Source organism: Centruroides sculpturatus, unplaced genomic scaffold, assembly GCF_000671375.1.
Source record: "Centruroides sculpturatus isolate CEXI.00-Female unplaced genomic scaffold, Cexi_2.0 scaffold876, whole genome shotgun sequence".
Classification (NCBI taxonomy): Eukaryota; Metazoa; Arthropoda; class Arachnida; order Scorpiones; family Buthidae; genus Centruroides; species Centruroides sculpturatus.
In genome coordinates, this window is record NW_019385118.1 from 243,319 (window position 1) to 268,265 (window position 24,947).

The window sequence follows — 24,947 nt, forward strand, 5'->3', positions numbered from 1 at the left end:
AGGGATTACTAGCATTTTTGCAATGTCTTTTGAAAGATTGAATGGAGAGGAGAATATGGTCTGACAGGTTGTTGTTTCAATGTACCTCTAAATTACTGGAATAGAATGTTTTTGTATTGCAAAGAACAAACATTTTTAGTCCATATTTTACAGCTTGGGGATGTACTAAATTCTTGAACAATGATCTCTGAATGAGTATAGCATTTCATCAATCATATTAAATTTGCTTAGATTGTAGCTTTCTTTACAGTTATGTACAAAAGAATCAAAATGATTGAATACCTGCCAATTAATCATTTTACTTCATTCATCTCTAGTGGTTTTATCACAAGCCAAATGATTGCTGGATTAAGAGTAGCTGGTATGCTACTTTTACTGCTTCTATTAATAATTAAATACTGATCAATATTTAATTGTTAATAGTAATGGTAAAAGTAGTACAATTAATCCAGCGATTGTTTGGCTTATTATAAAATATTGGATTTTGAGATGTTTATATAGTGCTTTTTATCATCGAATCTAAGGCACTAGTAAAAACAGAAATCTTTTATAACTCATTGCTGCATGTCAAGTTTTTATACCTGTTTCATCAGTCAGCACAGTTCTCTAACATTGGTATGTTCGCATTTATTTACCCCAATCAAATACAATGATCCCATCAAAGTCAAGAGTTCATTACATGTTGTGTTTTTACAGTCTTTTTCTCTTTGAAATTTATCATTAACATTGTTGATGTATTAATTAAAGCAATTACAATTTCATGTTATGTTCATATGCAAAAATTTGAAAAAGATTCAGCTTCTGATGAATTGCTTCTGGCTTTCCCACTTGGTTCATGAAATATTTTTACGATGTTCTTTGTCTTTCTTTTGTCATCTTTGAATCTGGCTTTTTTGTACTGTCATCTCTATCTAAATAGTAATAGCAATCATAGTAAGCAATATCATTTTTATCTTCACTACTATATCAGTGTCACTTTCACAATCACTCAGTTCAAACATTTTCGTCACTTCCATTGTGTTAACTTTCAGCTCTCTTATCTGTTATTTAAAATATAAATTACATTGCTTTTTTCTTTTAGAACATTAATAGCTGTGTAATTTTAGAAATTCTTAATTTGTCAGTTTAAATTTTATAAGATAAATTACTTCCAACAACTTAACACTGCGTTGAATAATAACAATCCACGAAAAACCTTTTTACGAGTGTTATGTCACTAGTAAATTCCACAAGTACTTTCGATCTCCACCGAGGTCTGCTTCAGGTGGTGACTGGCTGTGTTTCACCCAACCGTCGTAACGATGTTGCCAACGATGTAAATAAATAAATGCGCACATCGGGTTTCATCCCTCAGACAAGCGTTCCGCGCGGATCACATCCGTCACCTGGAGGCCTGGGAGATTTATAAAGCTACCAGGGGGGGCAACTGCATCAACTACAAGGATGGGGAAACGCTTGCACAGGCGTGGAAGTATTTGTTCGAGAAATTCGAACAGTGTCAGTCAGAGGGGTGAAACCTGACGCGTGCATTTATTTATTTACATCGTTGGCAACATCGTTACGACGGTTGGGGCGAAACACTGCCAGTCACCACCTGAAGCAGACCTCGGTGGAGGTCGAAAGTACTTGTGGAATTTACTAGTGACATAACACTCGTAAAAAGGTTTTTCGTGGATTGTTAAATTTTATATTATTATGAATCTGAAGCTGAATATAGTTCTGAGAATGAATATCATTTAGAATAAATAGCATTCAATTTTTTAATTGAGTTTTCAGGATTTTTATTAATAATTATAAAATTTTAAAATATTTTGCAGNGTAAACATTAGAAATTGGTATCTCCACAATATTATTTTTCCTTATCTGGACTACCTTCATCCCCAATTAGTCCGGATAATCGAGGTTCTACTGTAGTTGTTTCCTTATTTACAGTTCTGCTTTTCAAGGTTTTAGCTATCTGAAGACAAGTACAATCTAAAAAAGTTTTTTATTTTTTTGAACTTATAATCAGACTTTTATTTAAACATTATTTCATTATCGAATAATCTAAAAATATTCAAAGGAAAATTTCAGATATAAGCAATTCATAAGTTTTAAATTGTGTGCTGTTCTGAGTAGCATGATGAAATCTTTTGTTATCCTACTTCATCCTGCATTTGGCTTAATCATCCCTTTATCCAGCATATCCTTGATTTATATGCTTAGTCAGTCACTTAGATGTCTCAGTTAATGGTTAACTGTCATAGTATTTCAGTGCTTGTGTTCAAGTAATTCTTATTTTATTTAATAAAGACTAAAAAACAAATCAATATGTATCAATTCCATATAAAACAGGACTCTACTGTAAGTTGAAATAAATCATATAACTCCTATTGAAATATACAAAATATTGTGGAATAAAGATTATAAAGTAATACGATTTGTCATTATGAAAGTTACAAAAACAATAAATTCATTGGAATGATGTCATAATTATTATAGACAGAATTTTACTTTTCAATAGTGGAATGTAATGTAATTAATATTATAAATAAATGAATATATAAGTTTAATAATTTTCTTATTATATATGTGTATGTGAGGTTTGTCGATTGGGGAGAAAGTGTCGCAACAGTCGAGTGGTCAGCACTGTCATGTGGGAGTGAAAAAACTTACTGAGACAGATTCTCCATCGTATACCGTTTAATAAATAAATATAAAAATTTTTCTTACAACAAATCCCTCAAACGGCGTAACACCTATCCAAAGTCAAGCAATAAGTTCTTAACACTAAAAGTTCAACTGTTCTGGCGATAGTTTTTCTTCCGGCGATGGAGGCGTGAAGACATCGACTCCGGGCTGCACAACACTATTTGAACCGAGGTCTTCTATCTACAAGGTGGACTTTAGCAATCTTGATGGCACGGGAGGGTAAAGACAAGTCCTCCGAATATCTGACAAGTTCTCGTGGGATAATGTCCGGATGACAAGAATCTTGGAGAGGAGCACTGCGAACCAAAGGCCAAGAACTACGAACCAAGAACGTCGCATCCTTTTTTTGCATGGTTTTTATAAGTTTTTTCTGAGTCCCAGATCGAACATTCCGATAGGTTGATGCCGATTTTCCGCTGCTCTCTAATTGGTCCCCCTCCTCGTTACAAATTGTAACCAGATCAGTGCCCAGATCGCGGGGTGAGCCAACTCCGATTGACAATTTGATTCTTATCGAAGACGTTCGATCTAAGTACTCAAATTCATCTATTGTTTTAACTTGAGTAGTTTGACTTTCTTAGAAATTTTTACAGATATGTCCTTATACGGACATAAAATATTCATTTTGCATCGACGGTTTCTTTTTACAATATTATAAGAATAATAATTATAATTATAAATTTTTTTCATACGAAATTAAAACATTTTCTGTGCACAAATTTCNTTTTGCAGTGTTGGTTTTATGACACTTATTATTAGTTTTAAAAATGTGGCATAAAATATTTCAGATTTTAAAAAAAATTTGGATAAAACTTTTTAAAATTAAATTTGAAATTACAATGTTAACTTATGTTTTAGCATGCTGATGACAAAGTTACACAGGAAAAATTTCTCTGTAATAAATTTTTAATTGACTTTAAAAAAATATTCTTATAGTTTTTATTTTATAATTAGATGTGAAATATAAGTTGTATGATTAAAATGCATCTTATGATAAACTGATTTAATTTTAATTTTTTGAAATTGAATTAGACTATTTGAATTGATGTGCAAGTTGAAAATTATATCTTCTTCAAGTATTCAGTTGCAATATAAATGACAATTTGATTTTTATGTTATTAGAAACATTGGATTATGATACAGTAAATTCTGCTTAAATAAAGAAAAACTGTCTATTGATGTAATTTCTTATGACAAAGATTTTCTTTGTAAGTGTTAGTTGATATTAAGTGCTAAATAATCTAGTATACTTTGCATATTGTAATAATGGATAATATCAGTCAGTTAATAGAGAGGTTGAGGCAGACGTTTTAAACGTGTAAACGTGTAGGTCGGACGTTCGGCGCCGCTTTCCCGTAAGCCTAAAAGTTTGACAATGGTGTTTGGATAGTCGGTGGAATCATGCTCGACATTTCAAACACCATCATCAAACTTCTAGGCTTACGGGAAAGCGGCACCGAATGTCCATCCTACACGTTTAAAACGTCTGCCTCAACCTCTCTAATGTTATCAATAGTTAGCTGGTCTCAAAACATACAAGTTAAAATACATTATAAAAACTTCATAATAATGACATTGTAATCAGAATTCAACTTTCTTTAGGTAACTAAGCCATTTTAAATTTTCTTTAAAAATTTTTATCAGCCTTAATATGTCGTTAAAACATGTAGTTATGTCTTAACCAGTGCATTAAATGTTAAGTGTTTTAATTGTTATTTTCTCACAATGGAATAGTTTAAATTGTTGGCATTATGTTACCTCCTTGTTAAACTTGGTAGCAGTCAAACAATACTGATACCATTATTAATTACAATGGTTATTGCAGTGGAATCATATACTGTAGTAACTTTCAATACCTTTCTTGGTGATTATATTTAATAATATGAACTTTGCTTAATTTATGCTAAATTATACAAGTAATAGAACTTCATGAAGCTATATCCATAATATAAATAACTATAAGAAGACACAGTTATTATGTAATCAATCTTGTTTTATTATAGATTGATTAGTCATAAAGTATGGAGTAGTGTATACTAAAAGCAACTGTTGTTATTATTAATCTTGCCTGTAAAATTCTATAAAGCTAGAGAAACTTTATAATTAGTTAAATTAGTGGTTAATAGTAATTTTCAGTTTCATAATTTGCTCATTAATTAATACACTAAATTTTAAAAATAGTTTTAATTTTCTTATTATAATTAAATTTTTAATACAATGCATTAAAGCCTGAAAGCAAAATTTAAATTAATATAATTGTTAATTTTAAGCAAAGTAATGTTTTATTATCTAGTTTAATTACAATTACTTTTTAATATTTATTTTCTGTTTATAATTTTTAATAATAGACAGGTGTTTATTATCTGTGCCCAATTTGATAAAATTAAAAAATTTCGACAATTTATTACTCAGAATAAAATATAATTAATATGTATGACCCACATTGCAACTAATAATTATAAAATGTATTTGGTTCCGAATTTTATGGAATACATCTAGATATTATTTTATGTTGAATATTTTATAATAATTTTCAGTTTTTATGTTAAATTTTTAAAGTCATAATTATAACTTTTACTTTTAATATACAAATATTAGAATTTCAGAATCTAAGGTAAATAAATATAACTTGGGTGTATTTCATTTACTTTAAAGCGAGAAAAATAACATAGAATGAAACCTCATAATTTAAACAGGTCGCATGCCACCAGTTGTTCTGTTTTCATCCTTTGAGTGAGACAAACACGATTCTGAATCTTCTGACCCCGTTATCTTCGCTCCCATTATCTCAATGTCAATACAGGGAAATAAAATAATCCGAAGTGTAATTAATTTTTGATAATATCGGAAAACTGTTTATTATTTTTGAACGACTTGAAAGTTATTTTTTGATATGTAGTGGCAGTTTAGCTCGAAATGTTTAGTTCACTTGTATGTAAACGTTGCTTTCCGGGCAGGAGACTAGTGTAAACGACGGGCCAAGGTCGGACCTCTTACATAACTCTGTGACGTCACGGAGAGTAAGACATTGGTGGTCATGTTGCGCTTATACTTCGTCTATATTAAGAGAGTCATACCGAATCTGAATTTGTTTTTCTTTAGCGATGTTAAAAGAAATCCGGTTTTAGCTGCTTTACAACGTCCTCGATTTTAGAATTTACGTCACACGGATTGGTTAAAATTTCATATATCATAACTTATGTCCTCCTCCTGTTTTAAAAATTCTTTAACCTTTATGACGATTATCGTTTCAAAATACATTTGTAAAACTTTGTGTTAAAGTTTAGATAGTAAGGATTTAGGTGATATCCCACCATTTTTTTTTTACTTTTATATATTGAAATTATAATATCGTTGCATCGGTTGTTTTGAAGTTGGGCGTATGCCATCAACTAAGTTTATTCGTTTGTTGCTATATATATATGTATGTATAGATCATCTAGTAAAATAATAATAATAATAATAAAGATCACAAGAACGCGTATATTTAGTAGTTCTTTCGATTATTGTTAAATTATTTGATATTTAATATTTGGTATCAGATAATCCACTCCACACGAACTAGCCGCTGACTGGAATTTAGGTTACGTACACGTGTACGTGTTTCCCGCGTTAATCATGACGTCAGCGTTTACATCAACTATATTTTAAACTTATGAAGACTCTTATTAAAATATTTAAAATTTAATAATTATAATTTATAGAATTTAATGAAACTGTCTGTTGACTAGTCCGGCCAGAAGTGTGAAAATTGATTTTCCTCGACTTGCAATCGATACCTACAGGTTCTTTGACCTCCTTGAGCAGTGTTAAGTTTTTTTATTATTATTATTATCGCTGTGGGCTGTGTAAAGTACCTAAGCCTTATACTGTAAGAGTTGTTTTTCCCTGCTGATTATGATCTAAGAATTATGCCTTGAAGAAGCTGGTTTCCATTTAGTTACACATGAAGTCGTTTTTGTTTGTGTACAAATATTTAGTTCTGTATAATACTCAAAGTACGTCAGATGTTTACGAAAAATCGTCAGTATAATAAAACTAAATTGTTTGATTGTTTTATTGCAAATTTTATATTCTCACCATAACGAAAATAGTTCGTTTCATTGCGTTTTTGTATAAATTCGACTTTTTAAAAATTGTAAACAGTTTTCCCCCGCTACATACAATTATTTATAATGATTTTTATTAAAATTCTAAATAAAACTTTATATTGCTGATGGTAAAATTTCTACTTACTTTTTTGTTCTGTGATTTATACAAGGAATATTAACGGATTTTTTTTCTTTAAAATATCTATGCAGCATTCATAAAATCGAATGAAAAATAAATAAAATAATCATTTCTGAAATGTTTGCAAATGATTAAATCGAAACGGATCAAATCAGGCTGCCGAATCACATTTTGTGTAATTCGATAACATAATGGCGAAAGATCGCGGGCGCGCGATTCTGTTCACACAGATACGTTTATATATTAACTTTTAATAGATAATATCAAACAGAAAATCCTCTTATGCTTTTATTGTTGTTGTTATTAGTATTGTGCTACTGTTTTAATCAACGATATTACGGACACAAATTTCCATCAGACAAGGTTCTTGATAAGTCATATTTCCGAAATGTACTGTACAGTAGATATTTCCGCAATAAAATAAATAATATCCAGAACGTTATATATACGATATTTTGATATTTTCTACATCGTGTAATAATTTTTTCGTCTTTTCAAAATGCTTAACACAGCAATCAAAAGATTTTAAAATATTATGAATGTCAATACAGTATTGTTAATTTATTTTACATTTCATTTAAATAACGATAGTAAAATCTTTTGAAGTACTTTTTTTTATTGTGGGATATTTATAATGACGTTAAGAAATCTGTTATTGTCACCACTATAAGAGTGAATATAATTAAGTATTTTAATATAATATATAATGTAAAAAGTGGGCATAATTGGATAAATTTTATCATATAGCCTATATGTGAAGTACTCAATATTTAACTTATTAATTAAATTATATATTTATATATGTCATATTTATAAACTGTTTTAAAATAGTTTTTGATACATCCAGAAAACTTAAGTGTTTATAAATATAAAACTTAGTCATAGTGTAAGCAAACTGTTAAAACCTGTATTTAGAGTTTTAACGCATTAGTGTTCCTTGCACATTTAGTTTTTATCAAATTAATTTTGTATGTTTTTTATAAATTATAATTTCTTTAAAAATAATTGATGATCTTTTGTTCTACAAGGTATAACTAAGGTCCATATTCAAATAAGATATGTGGAAATTATTAAATTTTTTTAGATTGATTTTTACTTTTAAAACATTAAGTTTGAATTTGATATTGGCTTTGGGTAATTTATTAAAATAAACCATTTAGTAATTTATTCTGTAATTAAAATGAATAAATTTGAAAATTTTTGTAAGAATAGATATCAATGTTTATAATAATGACAGTAAGAGAAAATTATGTTAAAATTTAATATATTAATGGTTTTTTTATTCTTGTTTTTAAGAAAATATTTTGTTTGAAAATTATAATTAGTTTAAATATTTTTACCTGTTTTATATTCTTTGAATGGAAACCATGGGTTGTCTGGTTGATCAATCTTCTAGAATATTACATGTTAATTTTAACATATAAAAATAAATTCATATACGATTGGAAAATGAATATATTCACCAGAAATTAATATATTTATTCATATATAATCAATAATTAAATTGTTTTTGATATTTTTTTAAACAAATATTTATTAGTTTTCATGCCACTTATCAAATATGAACTAACTGTAATTTATAATTGTAGTTGCATTTGTCCTTGAATTAAATTTTTCTTTTATCTGGCAATTTTATCACAATACTGAAGTAAATAATAGAATTCACAAGTTATGTAATACATAACTGTTTTGTAATCTTTTTGCAAAGTTTTATAATTTATTTTATTATTATTATATATGTTGTATATGCAATTTAATTTTATTAAAAAATTAAAAATTTGTTGTACAATACAGTAGACCCCCCTATAACGTAGTAGATACGTTTCACTTTATAAGAATTTCACGTTGTAGGAATCCTTAAATACATGAGCCAATCGCAGCCCAACACGTGTAAAGTTTACAGACTACGGTTGTTTGAAAGGTTTTCTTCCATAAAATTAATCAATTCTAGACTNACACGTATTTGTAAAATCTAAGTGACTCGTACAACATGGACATATAAAACGGAATAATCAACAGTGTTATAGGGGGTATAATTTTAAACAACTTACAGTCGAACAACTGTAAGTTGTTTAAAATTAATATTTATTGTTTTAAAGTATTAAAATGTTTGGACTTATTTTTTAATATGAGATTATTTTATTTTAGGTTTTACTACCACAAAGAAACCTCGACACAAAGGATTTTTAGGGACACTTCTATGTTGTTTTGGAACTTCTGTCAGCCAGCAAAGTCCACCAGTTCATCCAGAAGAAAATGGAAGATATTTACCAAAGGTTTGAAACTAATAAAATTAAAAAATAACTTTAAAAATAAAGTGCATAATTTCTTCTACATTAATCTTAAGACATATTCAGTTATTATTACTTTGTATTTTTTTATATTATAATTTCACTCTTTGACATGTGTTTGCTGACTTTTGTATAATACAGTCTTGGTAATCTTGCCATTCACTACTTAGACACATCTAGTAATCTGACATTAGTCGATTGTTGGATATTACTGACGATATTGCCAAATTGTAAACAAGCTTCTGACTAGTACAAACTCCAGTTTCCACTAAATTTGAACATTTTTCCACTAAATGTGACATGATATCAAGCCTGAGCTAGGGTGCAACATTAAATATTGTCAGGTTCATCATTATTGGCTACACAAAAAAGGTACACTATTTTATAACTTAATACTGTATAAATACAAAAAGCATTCCTCCAAATTTTTCCACACGTGCTACAGTTTTTCCCCAAATATAGTGGGAATCCACTAACTAGGCAACATTAATTACTGGCAACAGCAGTTCAGTCAGAGTAGTTTAAGTTAAATGCTTTCAAATTGAGTCTTGATGTTCCTTGATTTTAATCTGTAAAACTCTACAAGTGATATCAATATATTCACATTGATGTCACTTGAGATCTACAGGGCAGACAGAAGTGGAGCCTGCATCAAGATGGATGCCATTCATGTACTAAGTGCATGGAAGTACTATTTAGGCTCTTAAAATATACATCACATACAATACATCACAGCCTTTATTTGAACTTTTTTGAAACTTTTAAAATTAGAACGTGGCTACATTCTATAAATAGAATGGTGTTTTTGTTTTACATTTTCTGAAGAGGGCTGATAAAGTAATGGCTGAAAACATTCGAATATTGAATTTGGGTGTTTCTTTGCTGGAAATTTTGCATTTAGGTGTGATTCTCTACATATACTCATAGGAATGGCCTATTCTGTTATCTTGTAGAGGTATTGAATAAACTCCTGGAAGGGATGCTTTTATCAGGTGGATTCGTGTCATTCTTAAATAAGGAGTAGACAGTAGGGCTTCTTTTATATGCAATATGAATTTTAGACTGTTGTGTTATATCCATATAAATGCCATTAAACAGTTTGTTACAGTTGATTATTTTGAAGAGCTTAGTCCTCTTGGACTTTGAATTCAAGTTTAAACAATATAATTGTATTAAGTAGCAAACAAAGCTGGATTACTAACATAAAGATATAGCCAAATGGTAAATGTGACAAATTCCTTCCATCTGAGAGAGATTTAACAATGCTCTTCCAATTAGGACCCTAAAGATAGTGGACTTATAAGCAGGTGGAATAAAAAGAGGACAAAGGTCTTTTGATGTACGTGACATACATCAAAAGACCTTTGTCACTGTAATAGTACCTTCATTAAAGATCCAGGAAATCTACTTGTCTATTAGTTTGTTGTTCCAAGTTTAATGTTAATCCATGGGCATTATGATTGATGGTATCAAGGAAGGTTTGAATAGGTGAAACACCTGACAGACAATGAGAATGTCATCAATGTATCTGGAGTAAAGAAGAATGTGATCTTGAAAGGCTAGAAATACTTACTGCTCAAAACATCAAAGAACTGGTTCACAAAGTGTACCAGAAATGGGACTACCCGTAGGTATGCCCTTTGATTGTAGGTAAGTGACACCTTAAAAACAGAAAAATAATGAGTGACAAATGACATGTGCCAGTTCCAAAATAGAAGAATGGTATTTGTGTGACTGTTCAATGTTGGAAAGAAAAAAATTACGTAATTTGCAAAAACAGTATTCCCATCTCATGGATGGATGGAAACACTGTTTTTGATTGATGATCACACATCACAAAGTACACTTGTGATGACAAATGAAAATTTGTAATTTTATAATTAAAGAATCAAGCCCAGTAACAACAAATGGAGACTGCTGGAGGTGTTGAGTAATGAAACTATTAAGGATTTAGCTCTACTTTGTTATTTTTGTAACTTTATTGTGATAAATTCTTTCTTTCTTAACTAGGAAAAATAGCTGAAAGTTGAGCTGCTGTGCAATGGGAGTCTCTTGCACCACACACCTAGCAATTGTTGAAATCTAATTTGAATAACAACGTCATCGATGGTTTGTGTCATGATGTCTAATGATGCCAGGTAAGCTTGGCACCACTAACTTCTGAATCGGAAATTCCATTGTTGATTGGTCAGGCCATCAACTTTCTTTAACACAGGAAGTATATAGAGTTGACCATTTGTCTCTCTAAATCTGTGGCCAGCTTTTTTGTCTTCTTTCTGCATCACATTTACTCACATGTGGAAATTACCGTACAATTGAAACATGTGCCATCTGCCAACTGTAAATATAAACAAGTTACTACAGTAGGTAGGCCATATGCCAGTAGTCAAAAATGGTGCCAACGGGGATTGCCTTTGTTATATCAATTAAACTTTCTAAGTTTGCTTAATGTAGTCCTCCATTCTGAAAATTTCACACTTTCAGAATGGGGACCACATTGATGATGAACAGTATGTTCAGTGACCAACTATAAGTGGTCCTCTATGTAATACTGTCTTTTAAGACTGCCAAATTTACAACTTGTCCTTGATAAACCACACTTTTCTTGTACTTCCACAACCAAGAATCACAAATGGTTAGATCTGGAGAATGAGGTAGCCAGGCAGTAACAAATGCATAACTAATTACTCAATACAATATTAGTGAAGTGTTGCAGAAATTAATACAATATCCCTCGTTATATAGCGCTTATCAGGAGACAAAGAAAAACGCGATGTAACCGAGTATTAAAAATTCTGGACTTTCACTAAACAGATTATACAATCTGTGGAATCTCGATCCTCTATTCTTTCATTGGCAAGTGTTTCTGATATTGATATAAAATAAGCTTAGTTTTTCAATACTGAATTTTATTTGTGGTTATGTCGTATTAATTGACGTTTATGTAAACATTGATACCATGAATGCCCATTTAGCATTATTGTTTCTTTAACAATGACATTTAAAGAAAAATACTTTTGATATAAAAACAAAATATCAGTTGCGATTTTTATTATATAGTACTATATTTCATAATAAGTCGCTTATTAAAAATTTGTGTAATGTATATTTTTCAACAAAAATTATAAATACAGTAATTGAAAATTTAAAAAATAAATATTGAACATAGAACATCAAACTTGATAATCTCACATTTTGCATCAAAGTCAATAATCTAAAGTTAGTTTGGTATAGACTAANTTTATTAAAAATTAATCATTTTGAAATTCTTGTTAGTATTTGTTACTTATAAAAAATTCATTCAGTTTGACTTTCCAGTTTTGACACTGAATCTGTTTTAGTAGTAATGTCATTACATTTTTTTATGTTTCAAAATCATTTTGATGTTTCTAAGAAACATTCATGTAATACAAAAATAAATATAAACATCATCCAAAACCCAATTTATTACTGTAAAGCCACACTAACTGCTGTATAAATGATATTATAGAGCAGTTGATTTGGCTTTATAATACAAAAATAGTGTTAAGTTTTCATTGTAAAAATAATTATGCTTTTACTACTAAAGTTTCTAATAAACAACCTTGAATAATGTTAGTGAATCTTAAAAGAAAATTTTAAGGCTTAACTGATTAGAAGTAGATATTAAATAAACTCTCGTATTTTAGTTAGCAAACATCCATGATCAAGTTAAACAGGCAAAATTTTACTAGTAAATTAATTAACCAAATACAAATTTGTTAAAAATTTTGTAAATTTCTCTCATTCCTTCATTTTTGACAACTTTAATTACACATCTACATTTCCTGTAAGTTAGGTTTCACAATGTTGTGAATTTTTGATGTTCATAGGAAATCATTGTCAAATTCAAGTGATTCATTATGTTTAGTTTACCATAATTATAAATTGATTAAAGAAGTTTAAAAGAATAGATAGATAAATTAAATAGAATTGGAGGAAATTATAGGAAGAAGTTAAGTTATTTACAATATTTGTTATATGATTAATTGATGGTTGTGCATCATTCCTGAAATGCAAGAAGATTGCCTGAGTATATTTGTACCTTACAATGATAATTAAAGTTATCCCTATTAAATGCTGTCTAGAGAGATTTAGCAGTCCCATGCAACCAAATCTAATATTGTAAACATTTAGGACATGCCAAAAGACATTACCATGAAAACAATTACAGTAGAGTCCCAGAAACTTGACCCTTCATAACTTGATATTCTGTAAAACTTGTCATATTGTTCAAAAACAAAGTACAGTCAAACCACAGTTTTCAAACGTAATTTGTTCCTAAAAGTTGTTCAAAAACCAATTTGTTCTCAAACCAAAACAAAATTTTCCATAAGAAACAATATCAATGTAAAATGGATTAATCTGTTCCCGACCCAAAAAAGCCTTGTTTTACCTTTTTTAGCTGTATTTCATGCATAAAAATGCAATATAGTATTATCTATATCTATTATATATATATATATAATTTGAGTNTATAACTTTTACTTTTAATATACAAATATTAGAATTTCAGAATCTAAGGTAAATAAATATAACTTGGGTGTATTTCATTTACTTTAAAGCGAGAAAAATAACATAGAATGAAACCTCATAATTTAAACAGGTCGCATGCCACCAGTTGTTCTGTTTTCATCCTTTGAGTGAGACAAACACGATTCTGAATCTTCTGACCCCGTTATCTTCGCTCCCATTATCTCAATGTCAATACAGGGAAATAAAATAATCCGAAGTGTAATTAATTTTTGATAATATCGGAAAACTGTTTATTATTTTTGAACGACTTGAAAGTTATTTTTTGATATGTAGTGGCAGTTTAGCTCGAAATGTTTAGTTCACTTGTATGTAAACGTTGCTTTCCGGGCAGGAGACTAGTGTAAACGACGGGCCAAGGTCGGACCTCTTACATAACTCTGTGACGTCACGGAGAGTAAGACATTGGTGGTCATGTTGCGCTTATACTTCGTCTATATTAAGAGAGTCATACCGAATCTGAATTTGTTTTTCTTTAGCGATGTTAAAAGAAATCCGGTTTTAGCTGCTTTACAACGTCCTCGATTTTAGAATTTACGTCACACGGATTGGTTAAAATTTCATATATCATAACTTATGTCCTCCTCCTGTTTTAAAAATTCTTTAACCTTTATGACGATTATCGTTTCAAAATACATTTGTAAAACTTTGTGTTAAAGTTTAGATAGTAAGGATTTAGGTGATATCCCACCATTTTTTTTTTACTTTTATATATTGAAATTATAATATCGTTGCATCGGTTGTTTTGAAGTTGGGCGTATGCCATCAACTAAGTTTATTCGTTTGTTGCTATATATATATGTATGTATAGATCATCTAGTAAAATAATAATAATAATAATAAAGATCACAAGAACGCGTATATTTAGTAGTTCTTTCGATTATTGTTAAATTATTTGATATTTAATATTTGGTATCAGATAATCCACTCCACACGAACTAGCCGCTGACTGGAATTTAGGTTACGTACACGTGTACGTGTTTCCCGCGTTAATCATGACGTCAGCGTTTACATCAACTATATTTTAAACTTATGAAGACTCTTATTAAAATATTTAAAATTTAATAATTATAATTTATAGAATTTAATGAAACTGTCTGTTGACTAGTCCGGCCAGAAGTGTGAAAATTGATTTTCCTCGACTTGCAATCGATACCTACAGGTTCTTTGACCTCCTTGAGCAGTGTTAAGTTTTTTTATTATTATTATTATCGCTGTGGGCTGTGTAAAGTACCTAAGCCTTATACTGTAAGAGTTGTTTTTCCCTGCTGATTATGATCTAAGAATTATGCCTTGAAGAAGCTGGTTTCCATTTAGTTACACATGAAGTCGTTTTTGTTTGTGTACAAATATTTAGTTCTGTATAATACTCAAAGTACGTCAGATGTTTACGAAAAATCGTCAGTATAATAAAACTAAATTGTTTGATTGTTTTATTGCAAATTTTATATTCTCACCATAACGAAAATAGTTCGTTTCATTGCGTTTTTGTATAAATTCGACTTTTTAAAAATTGTAAACAGTTTTCCCCCGCTACATACAATTATTTATAATGATTTTTATTAAAATTCTAAATAAAACTTTATATTGCTGATGGTAAAATTTCTACTTACTTTTTTGTTCTGTGATTTATACAAGGAATATTAACGGATTTTTTTTCTTTAAAATATCTATGCAGCATTCATAAAATCGAATGAAAAATAAATAAAATAATCATTTCTGAAATGTTTGCAAATGATTAAATCGAAACGGATCAAATCAGGCTGCCGAATCACATTTTGTGTAATTCGATAACATAATGGCGAAAGATCGCGGGCGCGCGATTCTGTTCACACAGATACGTTTATATATTAACTTTTAATAGATAATATCAAACAGAAAATCCTCTTATGCTTTTATTGTTGTTGTTATTAGTATTGTGCTACTGTTTTAATCAACGATATTACGGACACAAATTTCCATCAGACAAGGTTCTTGATAAGTCATATTTCCGAAATGTACTGTACAGTAGATATTTCCGCAATAAAATAAATAATATCCAGAACGTTATATATACGATATTTTGATATTTTCTACATCGTGTAATAATTTTTTCGTCTTTTCAAAATGCTTAACACAGCAATCAAAAGATTTTAAAATATTATGAATGTCAATACAGTATTGTTAATTTATTTTACATTTCATTTAAATAACGATAGTAAAATCTTTTGAAGTACTTTTTTTTATTGTGGGATATTTATAATGACGTTAAGAAATCTGTTATTGTCACCACTATAAGAGTGAATATAATTAAGTATTTTAATATAATATATAATGTAAAAAGTGGGCANGAAATTATAAACTTGTAAACTGAAACTCACATTTGTTTTACAATAGATGTGTTCAAACACAAATCCCTGACTGGTTTGAATTTAAAACCATATAAGGCATGCGCAATGTCATTTTACAGCCAAGAACTGAACAATGCATATGCCAGTTTTAAACCAGTAAGGGACTTGTGTTGGAACAAACCTAATATTTGTAAAATACTCTCAAATGTTTTTATAAATTTATTTTTTGTCATAATTTAACAATTTTTCTATGAAAACCAGACAAATTAATACTTAATCTTGACCATGAATTTAAAACTGGCCTGGTGGCAACACTACAGACAGTTATTATATTTAGATTACATTTGACTAATTACTAATTTATTTGGTTTATAGGGTGGGACAGAGAAATGGGAAATTATAAAAGCTCAATAACTCAGTAAAATTATTTATTTAAGAAATTTCAAATGTATTAGCTTAAAGGTAATAAAAAGCATTTTATTTTTTGAAATTGTCATCATTGAGGCGACCTCTGTCTGAACAGAATTACTCTATTTTGAGCATATTTCAGCCATTACTCACTGCAATGTTTAGAAAGGGATTCTGGCTATTTCTTCATTAATTTTGAGTTTAAACTCAGCAATATTGTGTGGGCAGTTAATATACACCTTGCTTTTTGAATAGTCCACCATAACAAAAAAAAATCAGTGACAAATCAGGTGACCTTGCAGGCCAAGAAATATCATCATTCTTGGAGATGGCATGACCAAGGAACAATTGTCTTACAACAGTCATGGATATTCTGGCTGTGTGAGCAGTTACCCCATCTTGTTGGAACCATGTCTGATTATTAACAAGATGAAATCTGGTTAAGTCTTATGTCAAAAACATGATGTAACAGTTGTTGCATTTTTGTTGCCATCTTCAAAAAAGTAAGGCCCAGAAATCCCAACAGATGATATCATGCACCATACTGTAATCTTGGCACTGTAGAAAAGCGTCTGATGCAGTTCATGTGGATTTTCTGGCAAACAGTACTGCAAAATTTGGCTTATTTACAAAACCCAACAAATTGTAATGTGTTTCATCACTTACAAAGAGATTTGGAGGAGAATGAAGATCTTATTCACAAAGATTCAGGAATTGACCACAAAAATTTGTTTGGCTAACATGATCACTATCATTCAATACAAGCACTATCTGTATTTTGAATGGGTGAAAATGTAAGTTTATGCATTGTACACTCTTGTTTGAAATGTTTAACAAAATTGCAAGGTGTTATGCAGAGAGTTGTGGACTATGTTTGATGGTGGTCCTTACATTCATTATATTATCTGGGGTGTACAGTTCTTGCTGTACCTGTAGGCTTTTTTAGTGCAGAACTAATTTCCTCAAAGTTCTTAATCCATATTATAATGGCATGTCTGGACAGCACTGGATTATTTGTTGGACATTGAACTGGCAGCAAAAGAACTGTTGAGTGGCCTTGACACAATCATTATTTTTATAATATGCCTTAATGGCAAATGCATGTTGAACACCTATCCACTAGTTCATGATTACTACATCCTATAATACAATCTATGAAAAAACACAAATTAGAACAAAAGTTTTTTTAGAACAGATGGAATATGTATTTTTTGGTTGAGGCAGTGAATGTCACTCTGACCATTTACATTTCAAAGGATTTTTTAGGTAACTTCAAAATGATCAGAAATGCTGTTTTTTGTGAATAAAAAAACATTAACAGAATGAAAAATCCAGTAAGAAAGCAGAATTTAATAGTAAACAAGCATTTCCAATTGTTTTGAGCAACCATCTTCAGGTTAAAAAAGCATTAAGAAACAGAACAAAAAAAAAATGGAATGTTAAATTTAAAATATTAAAGAACAATATCTGATTGGGAATTGGCAATTATGCAATATCAGTAAAATACAAAATAATATATTTCAAATAATGTCCTCCATGATGTTGACAAGGTGTTATCTTTGTAATTGACAACTGTGCTATTCCTGTTTGCTTTATAAATTTCTAAAATTTTAAGGTGTTTTGAGTTGGGATGGATCATGCCTATTATGAATGAGTTCTGTTTTGTCTTACACATCTTCATCCAAGGCATAGATAGCGAATGACATTGTTAATTAATTGAAGTGATGTGCTCCTGTAAATGCTGTTTTAATGGACATATATTAATAGTTGCCCTAATATATTGTTGTTGATAGCCTCTCCTATATGACATCTGACATTATGTTAATTTTATAAACTTGTTTTATTTATTGTTTTTCAACTAAAGATTTCTGAATATGTAAACATTAGAAATTGGTATCTCCACAATATTAATTTTATTATTATTGGATAAAGTCAAATTAATATTTGACTTACCCCAAGTGAAAATTGTCAAGTGATTACATCTTATCATATTTTCAAGAAGATTAAGATAAAAACATCATCATTTATAAATATATATTACCTGCGGGATTTAATCCTTTAACGTTTTGTTTAGATGTGAACTTATTGTCTTAAATTGAATTAGCTTTAACTAGAAATAATGTTGTTTAAATAAATTTTTATATTTTCTGTCTCGTTAGTTTGAATTTTTTTTAGTAGAAACTAATCATGTATGTTTATGTTCAATTTTCTTATTATTAACTATCAGAAATTTTGATATTTTAATGAGATGAACATCCATACTAAGATTATGTAGCTTACAAAATATTAGTTATTTTCAGTTTTTATTCTGTTTTATTGTTATATTTAAGTTTATGCCATTTATAACAATTTTTGTGTATTTTAGGGTCAAGGAAAATATTTACTGCCTCAAGTACGACATCAAGATATACATAAGATGTGTCTTGTCATTGATCTGGATGAAACACTTGTTCATAGTTCATTTAAGGTAATATTATAAGTTATTTTATAAAGTTGTTTATGTACAGTGGAAGTTAATGAACACCCTAGTTAATAGAGAGGTTGAGGCGCACGTTTTAAACGTGTAAACGTGTACGTGTGACGTTCGGCGCCGCTTTCCCGTAAGCCTAAAAGTTTGACAATGGTGTTTGGATAGTCGGTGGAATCACGCTCGACATTCCAAACATCATCGTCAAACTTTTAGGCTTACGGGAAAGCAGCGCCGAACGTCACACGTACACGTTTAAAACGTGCGCCTCAACCTCTCTAATGACCAAATCGGTTAACAAACTTTTATTTTGCAAAAGTTTCGTCTCGGATAATGAACGTAACGGTTTTTTTGTATCAAATTTTAGTTGCTGCTAGGCATGTGCAAGGTAAGCATTGCTTTTCCTAGTGTTTGTGCTAAACTTCTTTTTTCAGTTTTGTGATTTATATATTTAATCAATATGTCACCCAAGAAAGAAAAGTGATAGTGGCAATAGAAAATGTTTTAGTGTAGCATTAAAGAAAGAAATTATTGCGAAACACAAGAATGGCATTCGAGTTTCTGACATCGGTAAAGAATATAATGTGGCAAAATCGACTATCTCTACAATTATTAAAAACAAAGAAGCATTTAAGGCTGCTGAAGTGGCTAAAGGAGTGAATGTGATATCAAAACAAAGATCTAAAGTTTTAGATAAAGTTGAAAACTGTTGCTGATATGGATCAATGAAAAGCAACATGCTAGAGACTGTTAGTGAAGCTATAATTTGTGAAAAGGCTAAAAATTTACACAGTGACTTGTTGACCCAAACACCCAGTACAAGTGCAGATGGGCAAGACTTAAAGTGAACAGAGGGTGGTTTGATAGGTTTCGTCGATGAACTGGCCTCAAGTTCAGATGGAAAAGCAGCAAAAGCATTTGTGGACGAATTTGTAGAGTTTGTAAAAACTGAAGGATACGTCTCAAATCAAGTGTTTTGCGACAAAACTGGTCATTTTTCAAAAAAAAAAAAAAAAGCCTAGATGAACATACATAACACAAGAAGAGAAAGCACTACCAGGACAAGCCCACGAAGGACAGGCTCACCTTTTTATTTTGCACTAATGCAAGTGGTGACCTCAAAATCAAGTCACTTTTAGTCTTGCCGAAATCCCTACGCCTTTAAGAGCAATAATGTTATGAAGTCCAAACTGCCTGTCCAATGGAAGGCAAATAGCAAGGCATGGGTAACTTGAATTTTATTTATGGATTTGCTCACAGAAGTATTTGCTTCAGCTGTCAAAAATTATCTTCAGTAAATGGATCTTCCTCTTAGATGTCTTCTCTCAATGAATAATGCCCCAGCACATCCACCAAGTTTGGAGGAAGATCTGAATAGTGAACATGACTTCATCAAGGTCAAATTCCTTCTATCCAACACTACTCCATTACTGCACCCAAATGGATCAGCAAGTAATTTCCAGTTTTAAAAAGCTGTATACCAAGGCACTGTTTACCAGGTGTTTTCAGGTTACCAATGATACTAATTTAACCCTTAGAGCTTTTTGGGTGGTGCATTTTAACATCCTGCATTGTATGAACCTTATCTTATTGACAAAACCAGAGTGAGGTCTCTCACTGCATTTTGCAATCGGCCTGGAGGAAACTTTGGCCAACTTGTGTCCCAGAGTGAAACTTTGAGGAATTTGAAGCAAAGCGCTCTCCTGATGTAGTGCATGAAATCGCGTCCATTGGCAAGAGTTTGGGATTAGAGATAGATGATGCAGACATGGATGAGTTGATAAAGGACCATCAGAATGAACTAATCACAGAAAAAGCTGGTTGGCTTGCAGGAAGAACAGGTGAAAGTCTTACAAGAAGAGCATTCATCAGAGGAAGAGAAGGTTAAGGAAGAAATCACCGGGGCTGAAATCAAGGAATTCTGAATATGGTTTGAAAATCAAGTTAGAACAAGAAAGTGATACTTTTGTGCAACTTTGAAATTCAAATGGGAATTCCCATTTTTCATAGCAGATTCGGATTCTACATCAAAAATTTTGTAAGATTTATCGGAGACATTTTATTTAAAATTGTGGTGGTTGGTGCTGTAATTGGTGAAAATTAGTTAAGTCTGTTTTTTTTAAGGGAAACCCCACATTTTATTGCATAATGATTCTAGACTGGAAAAAGTAACTTTGATGGTTAAACATGGTTTTTTAATCATTATATATGGGTGCTGCAATCATCAAAAGTTATGTGAGCTTAATTTTTTTCAAAGGGAACCCTATGTATCACAGCATAATGATTCTACGTTCAAAGAAAGAGTCTACTTGCCTCCCACCTTTGGAGTGGTACTTTTAAATAAATCAGTTATTTAATTGAATGCTCAAAATTATGATCTCAAACTTCAATGCATTTATTGATTCATTCAGTCACGTTTTTGCAGGTTGTTGGCACTTCTCAATAAACTTTGTTTTTCAGAAAACCCCACACTGAAATCTGGTGATGTAAAGTCTGGTGATCTGGCAGGCCAATGTACCAGACCATCTCTTCTGATCCAGTGACCATTGTAATTGCAATTTAATACCTCCCATGCTATTATTATGTAATGTGCCGGACAATCATTGTACTGAAACCACAAGTTCTGTTGCTGTTCAAGGCTTAGGTTGTCAAGCAGTATTAGTAGTTTTTCTTCCAAAAAATTTTTATATTTTTGCCTCTAAAGTACCTTCAATAAAATAGGTACCAGTCAATTTGTTGCCTATTATTCCATACCAAATGTTAACTGACCAAGGATGCTGATGTTCATGCAACCAGTGTGGCATGAAGTAGGCATATGGACGAATACAAAGAAATCCACATTTATTTCATCAAATACTGTTCTTCGAAAATTAATTACATCAGTTATTTGGTTGAGTATCAATATATCGGGCTTCAAGAAGTTTCTTATATAAAGTCTCTCATCAAATGAATATTTTCAATATAGTCTACTGCAATGTGAATAGCCAGAGTTTGGACTAAAGGAAATTTTACCGGAAGATTCTGAAATTTGTTCATTGTGGCTGAAAAATCTTATTTGTATGTTGCATTCACTAGAGATTGTTAGTTGTTTGATATATGGAGAAGTTTGTTGTAGGAAGAATTCAGAATTAGGAAATTTTCTGTATATTGTGAGCATTTATATTTTATGTAATGCTTTTTTTGTTGTTGTTGTTTGACTATTACTATGTATGTAAGTACTATGTATTACTATGTACTGTACATAGTAATGCATAATACTTATGTTTATTTTTTAATCTCAAAAAATACTAAACCTTATTATTGAATATGATACTGATATTAAATAAGAGGTAACCTTCTTCTAACATTGCTTATCAATTTTTGAGGATACCACGTCTTTGTCACCAGAATTTTCTAAACAAGTGAATAAATAATATGAAGACTATAAAAATTAAGATAAGAGCTCATAATTAACATGTAAGAAAAATACTTTATATGGGAATTATTATATAAACAAAGTTAATTGTTTATATAATAATTATTACTTTTTATATCTTGTTAATCATGAGAATTTTTATTTGTTCTATGAATTAAATGTTCTGAAAGTAGCTTTCTAAAACTCATTTCTCAATAACATTTAATCATATTTTATTTTCAAATAATAATCAAAACAAATTGTTAATTAATTGATAAAGTGTTTAACTTCTAGAAGGAGGAGTTCTCTTATTTTATGTAATGATAGATAGGAGTTGAAAAACAACATAATCATGATATTGATATTTTTATGAACAAAATATTAAATTTTATTTAAAATATTTATGANGCAGGAAGAACAGGTGAAAGTCTTACAAGAAGAGCATTCATCAGAGGAAGAGAAGGTTAAGGAAGAAATCACCGGGGCTGAAATCAAGGAATTCTGAATATGGTTTGAAAATCAAGTTAGAACAAGAAAGTGATACTTTTGTGCAACTTTGAAATTCAAATGGAAATTCCCATTTTTCATAGCAGATTCGGATTCTACATCAAAAATTTTGTAAGATTTATCGGAGACATTTTATTTAAAATTGTGGTGGTTGGTGCTGTAATTGGTGAAAATTAGTTAAGTCTGTTTTTTTTAAGGGAAACCCCACATTTTATTGCATAATGATTCTAGACTGGAAAAAGTAACTTTGATGGTTAAACATGGTTTTTTAATCATTATATATGGGTGCTGCAATCATCAAAAGTTATGTGAGCTTAATTTTTTTCAAAGGGAACCCTATGTATCACAGCATAATGATTCTACGTTCAAAGAAAGAGTCTACTTGCCTCCCACCTTTGGAGTGGTACTTTTAAATAAATCAGTTATTTAATTGAATGCTCAAAATTATGATCTCAAACTTCAATGCATTTATTGATTCATTCAGTCACGTTTTTGCAGGTTGTTGGCACTTCTCAATAAACTTTGTTTTTCAGAAAACCCCACACTGAAATCTGGTGATGTAAAGTCTGGTGATCTGGCAGGCCAATGTACCAGACCATCTCTTCTGATCCAGTGACCATTGTAATTGCAATTTAATACCTCCCATGCTATTATTATGTAATGTGCCGGACAATCATTGTACTGAAACCACAAGTTCTGTTGCTGTTCAAGGCTTAGGTTGTCAAGCAGTATTAGTAGTTTTTCTTCCAAAAAATTTTTATATTTTTGCCTCTAAAGTACCTTCAATAAAATAGGTACCAGTCAATTTGTTGCCTATTATTCCATACCAAATGTTAACTGACCAAGGATGCTGATGTTCATGCAACCAGTGTGGCATGAAGTAGGCATATGGACGAATACAAAGAAATCCACATTTATTTCATCAAATACTGTTCTTCGAAAATTAATTACATCAGTTATTTGGTTGAGTATCAATATATCGGGCTTCAAGAAGTTTCTTATATAAAGTCTCTCATCAAATGAATATTTTCAATATAGTCTACTGCAATGTGAATAGCCAGAGTTTGGACTAAAGGAAATTTTACCGGAAGATTCTGAAATTTGTTCATTGTGGCTGAAAAATCTTATTTGTATGTTGCATTCACTAGAGATTGTTAGTTGTTTGATATATGGAGAAGTTTGTTGTAGGAAGAATTCAGAATTAGGAAATTTTCTGTATATTGTGAGCATTTATATTTTATGTAATGCTTTTTTTGTTGTTGTTGTTTGACTATTACTATGTATGTAAGTACTATGTATTACTATGTACTGTACATAGTAATGCATAATACTTATGTTTATTTTTTAATCTCAAAAAATACTAAACCTTATTATTGAATATGATACTGATATTAAATAAGAGGTAACCTTCTTCTAACATTGCTTATCAATTTTTGAGGATACCACGTCTTTGTCACCAGAATTTTCTAAACAAGTGAATAAATAATATGAAGACTATAAAAATTAAGATAAGAGCTCATAATTAACATGTAAGAAAAATACTTTATATGGGAATTATTATATAAACAAAGTTAATTGTTTATATAATAATTATTACTTTTTATATCTTGTTAATCATGAGAATTTTTATTTGTTCTATGAATTAAATGTTCTGAAAGTAGCTTTCTAAAACTCATTTCTCAATAACATTTAATCATATTTTATTTTCAAATAATAATCAAAACAAATTGTTAATTAATTGATAAAGTGTTTAACTTCTAGAAGGAGGAGTTCTCTTATTTTATGTAATGATAGATAGGAGTTGAAAAACAACATAATCATGATATTGATATTTTTATGAACAAAATATTAAATTTTATTTAAAATATTTATGAAATATCTGAATAAATCTAAAATAAAACAAACATTTAGTTAAAATGCTTTAAAAGTTTTTATATAATTTAATTTATTGTACAAAAATACTTAATGCTAAAATTAAAATATAATATAATGTTAAACTTGTTTTTTTTTTTTTCTAGCCCATTAGCAATGCAGATTTTGTGATTCCTGTTGAAATAGATGGAACTGTACACCAGGTA

General features: G+C 30.1%; 1 protein-coding gene across 1 annotated transcript in view; it reads left to right on the plus strand.

Annotated features, from left to right (window-relative positions):
• LOC111635027 (carboxy-terminal domain RNA polymerase II polypeptide A small phosphatase 1-like) overlaps positions 1-24,947 on the plus strand; it is an 87,213-nt gene that overhangs the window by 45,172 nt on the left and 17,094 nt on the right. The window contains exons 3-5 of the mRNA XM_023379874.1: positions 9,070-9,197; positions 18,867-18,968; positions 24,888-24,944. Coding sequence (XP_023235642.1) covers positions 9,070-9,197; positions 18,867-18,968; positions 24,888-24,944 — 287 coding nt within the window. The remainder of the gene's footprint in view (positions 1-9,069; positions 9,198-18,866; positions 18,969-24,887; positions 24,945-24,947) is intronic.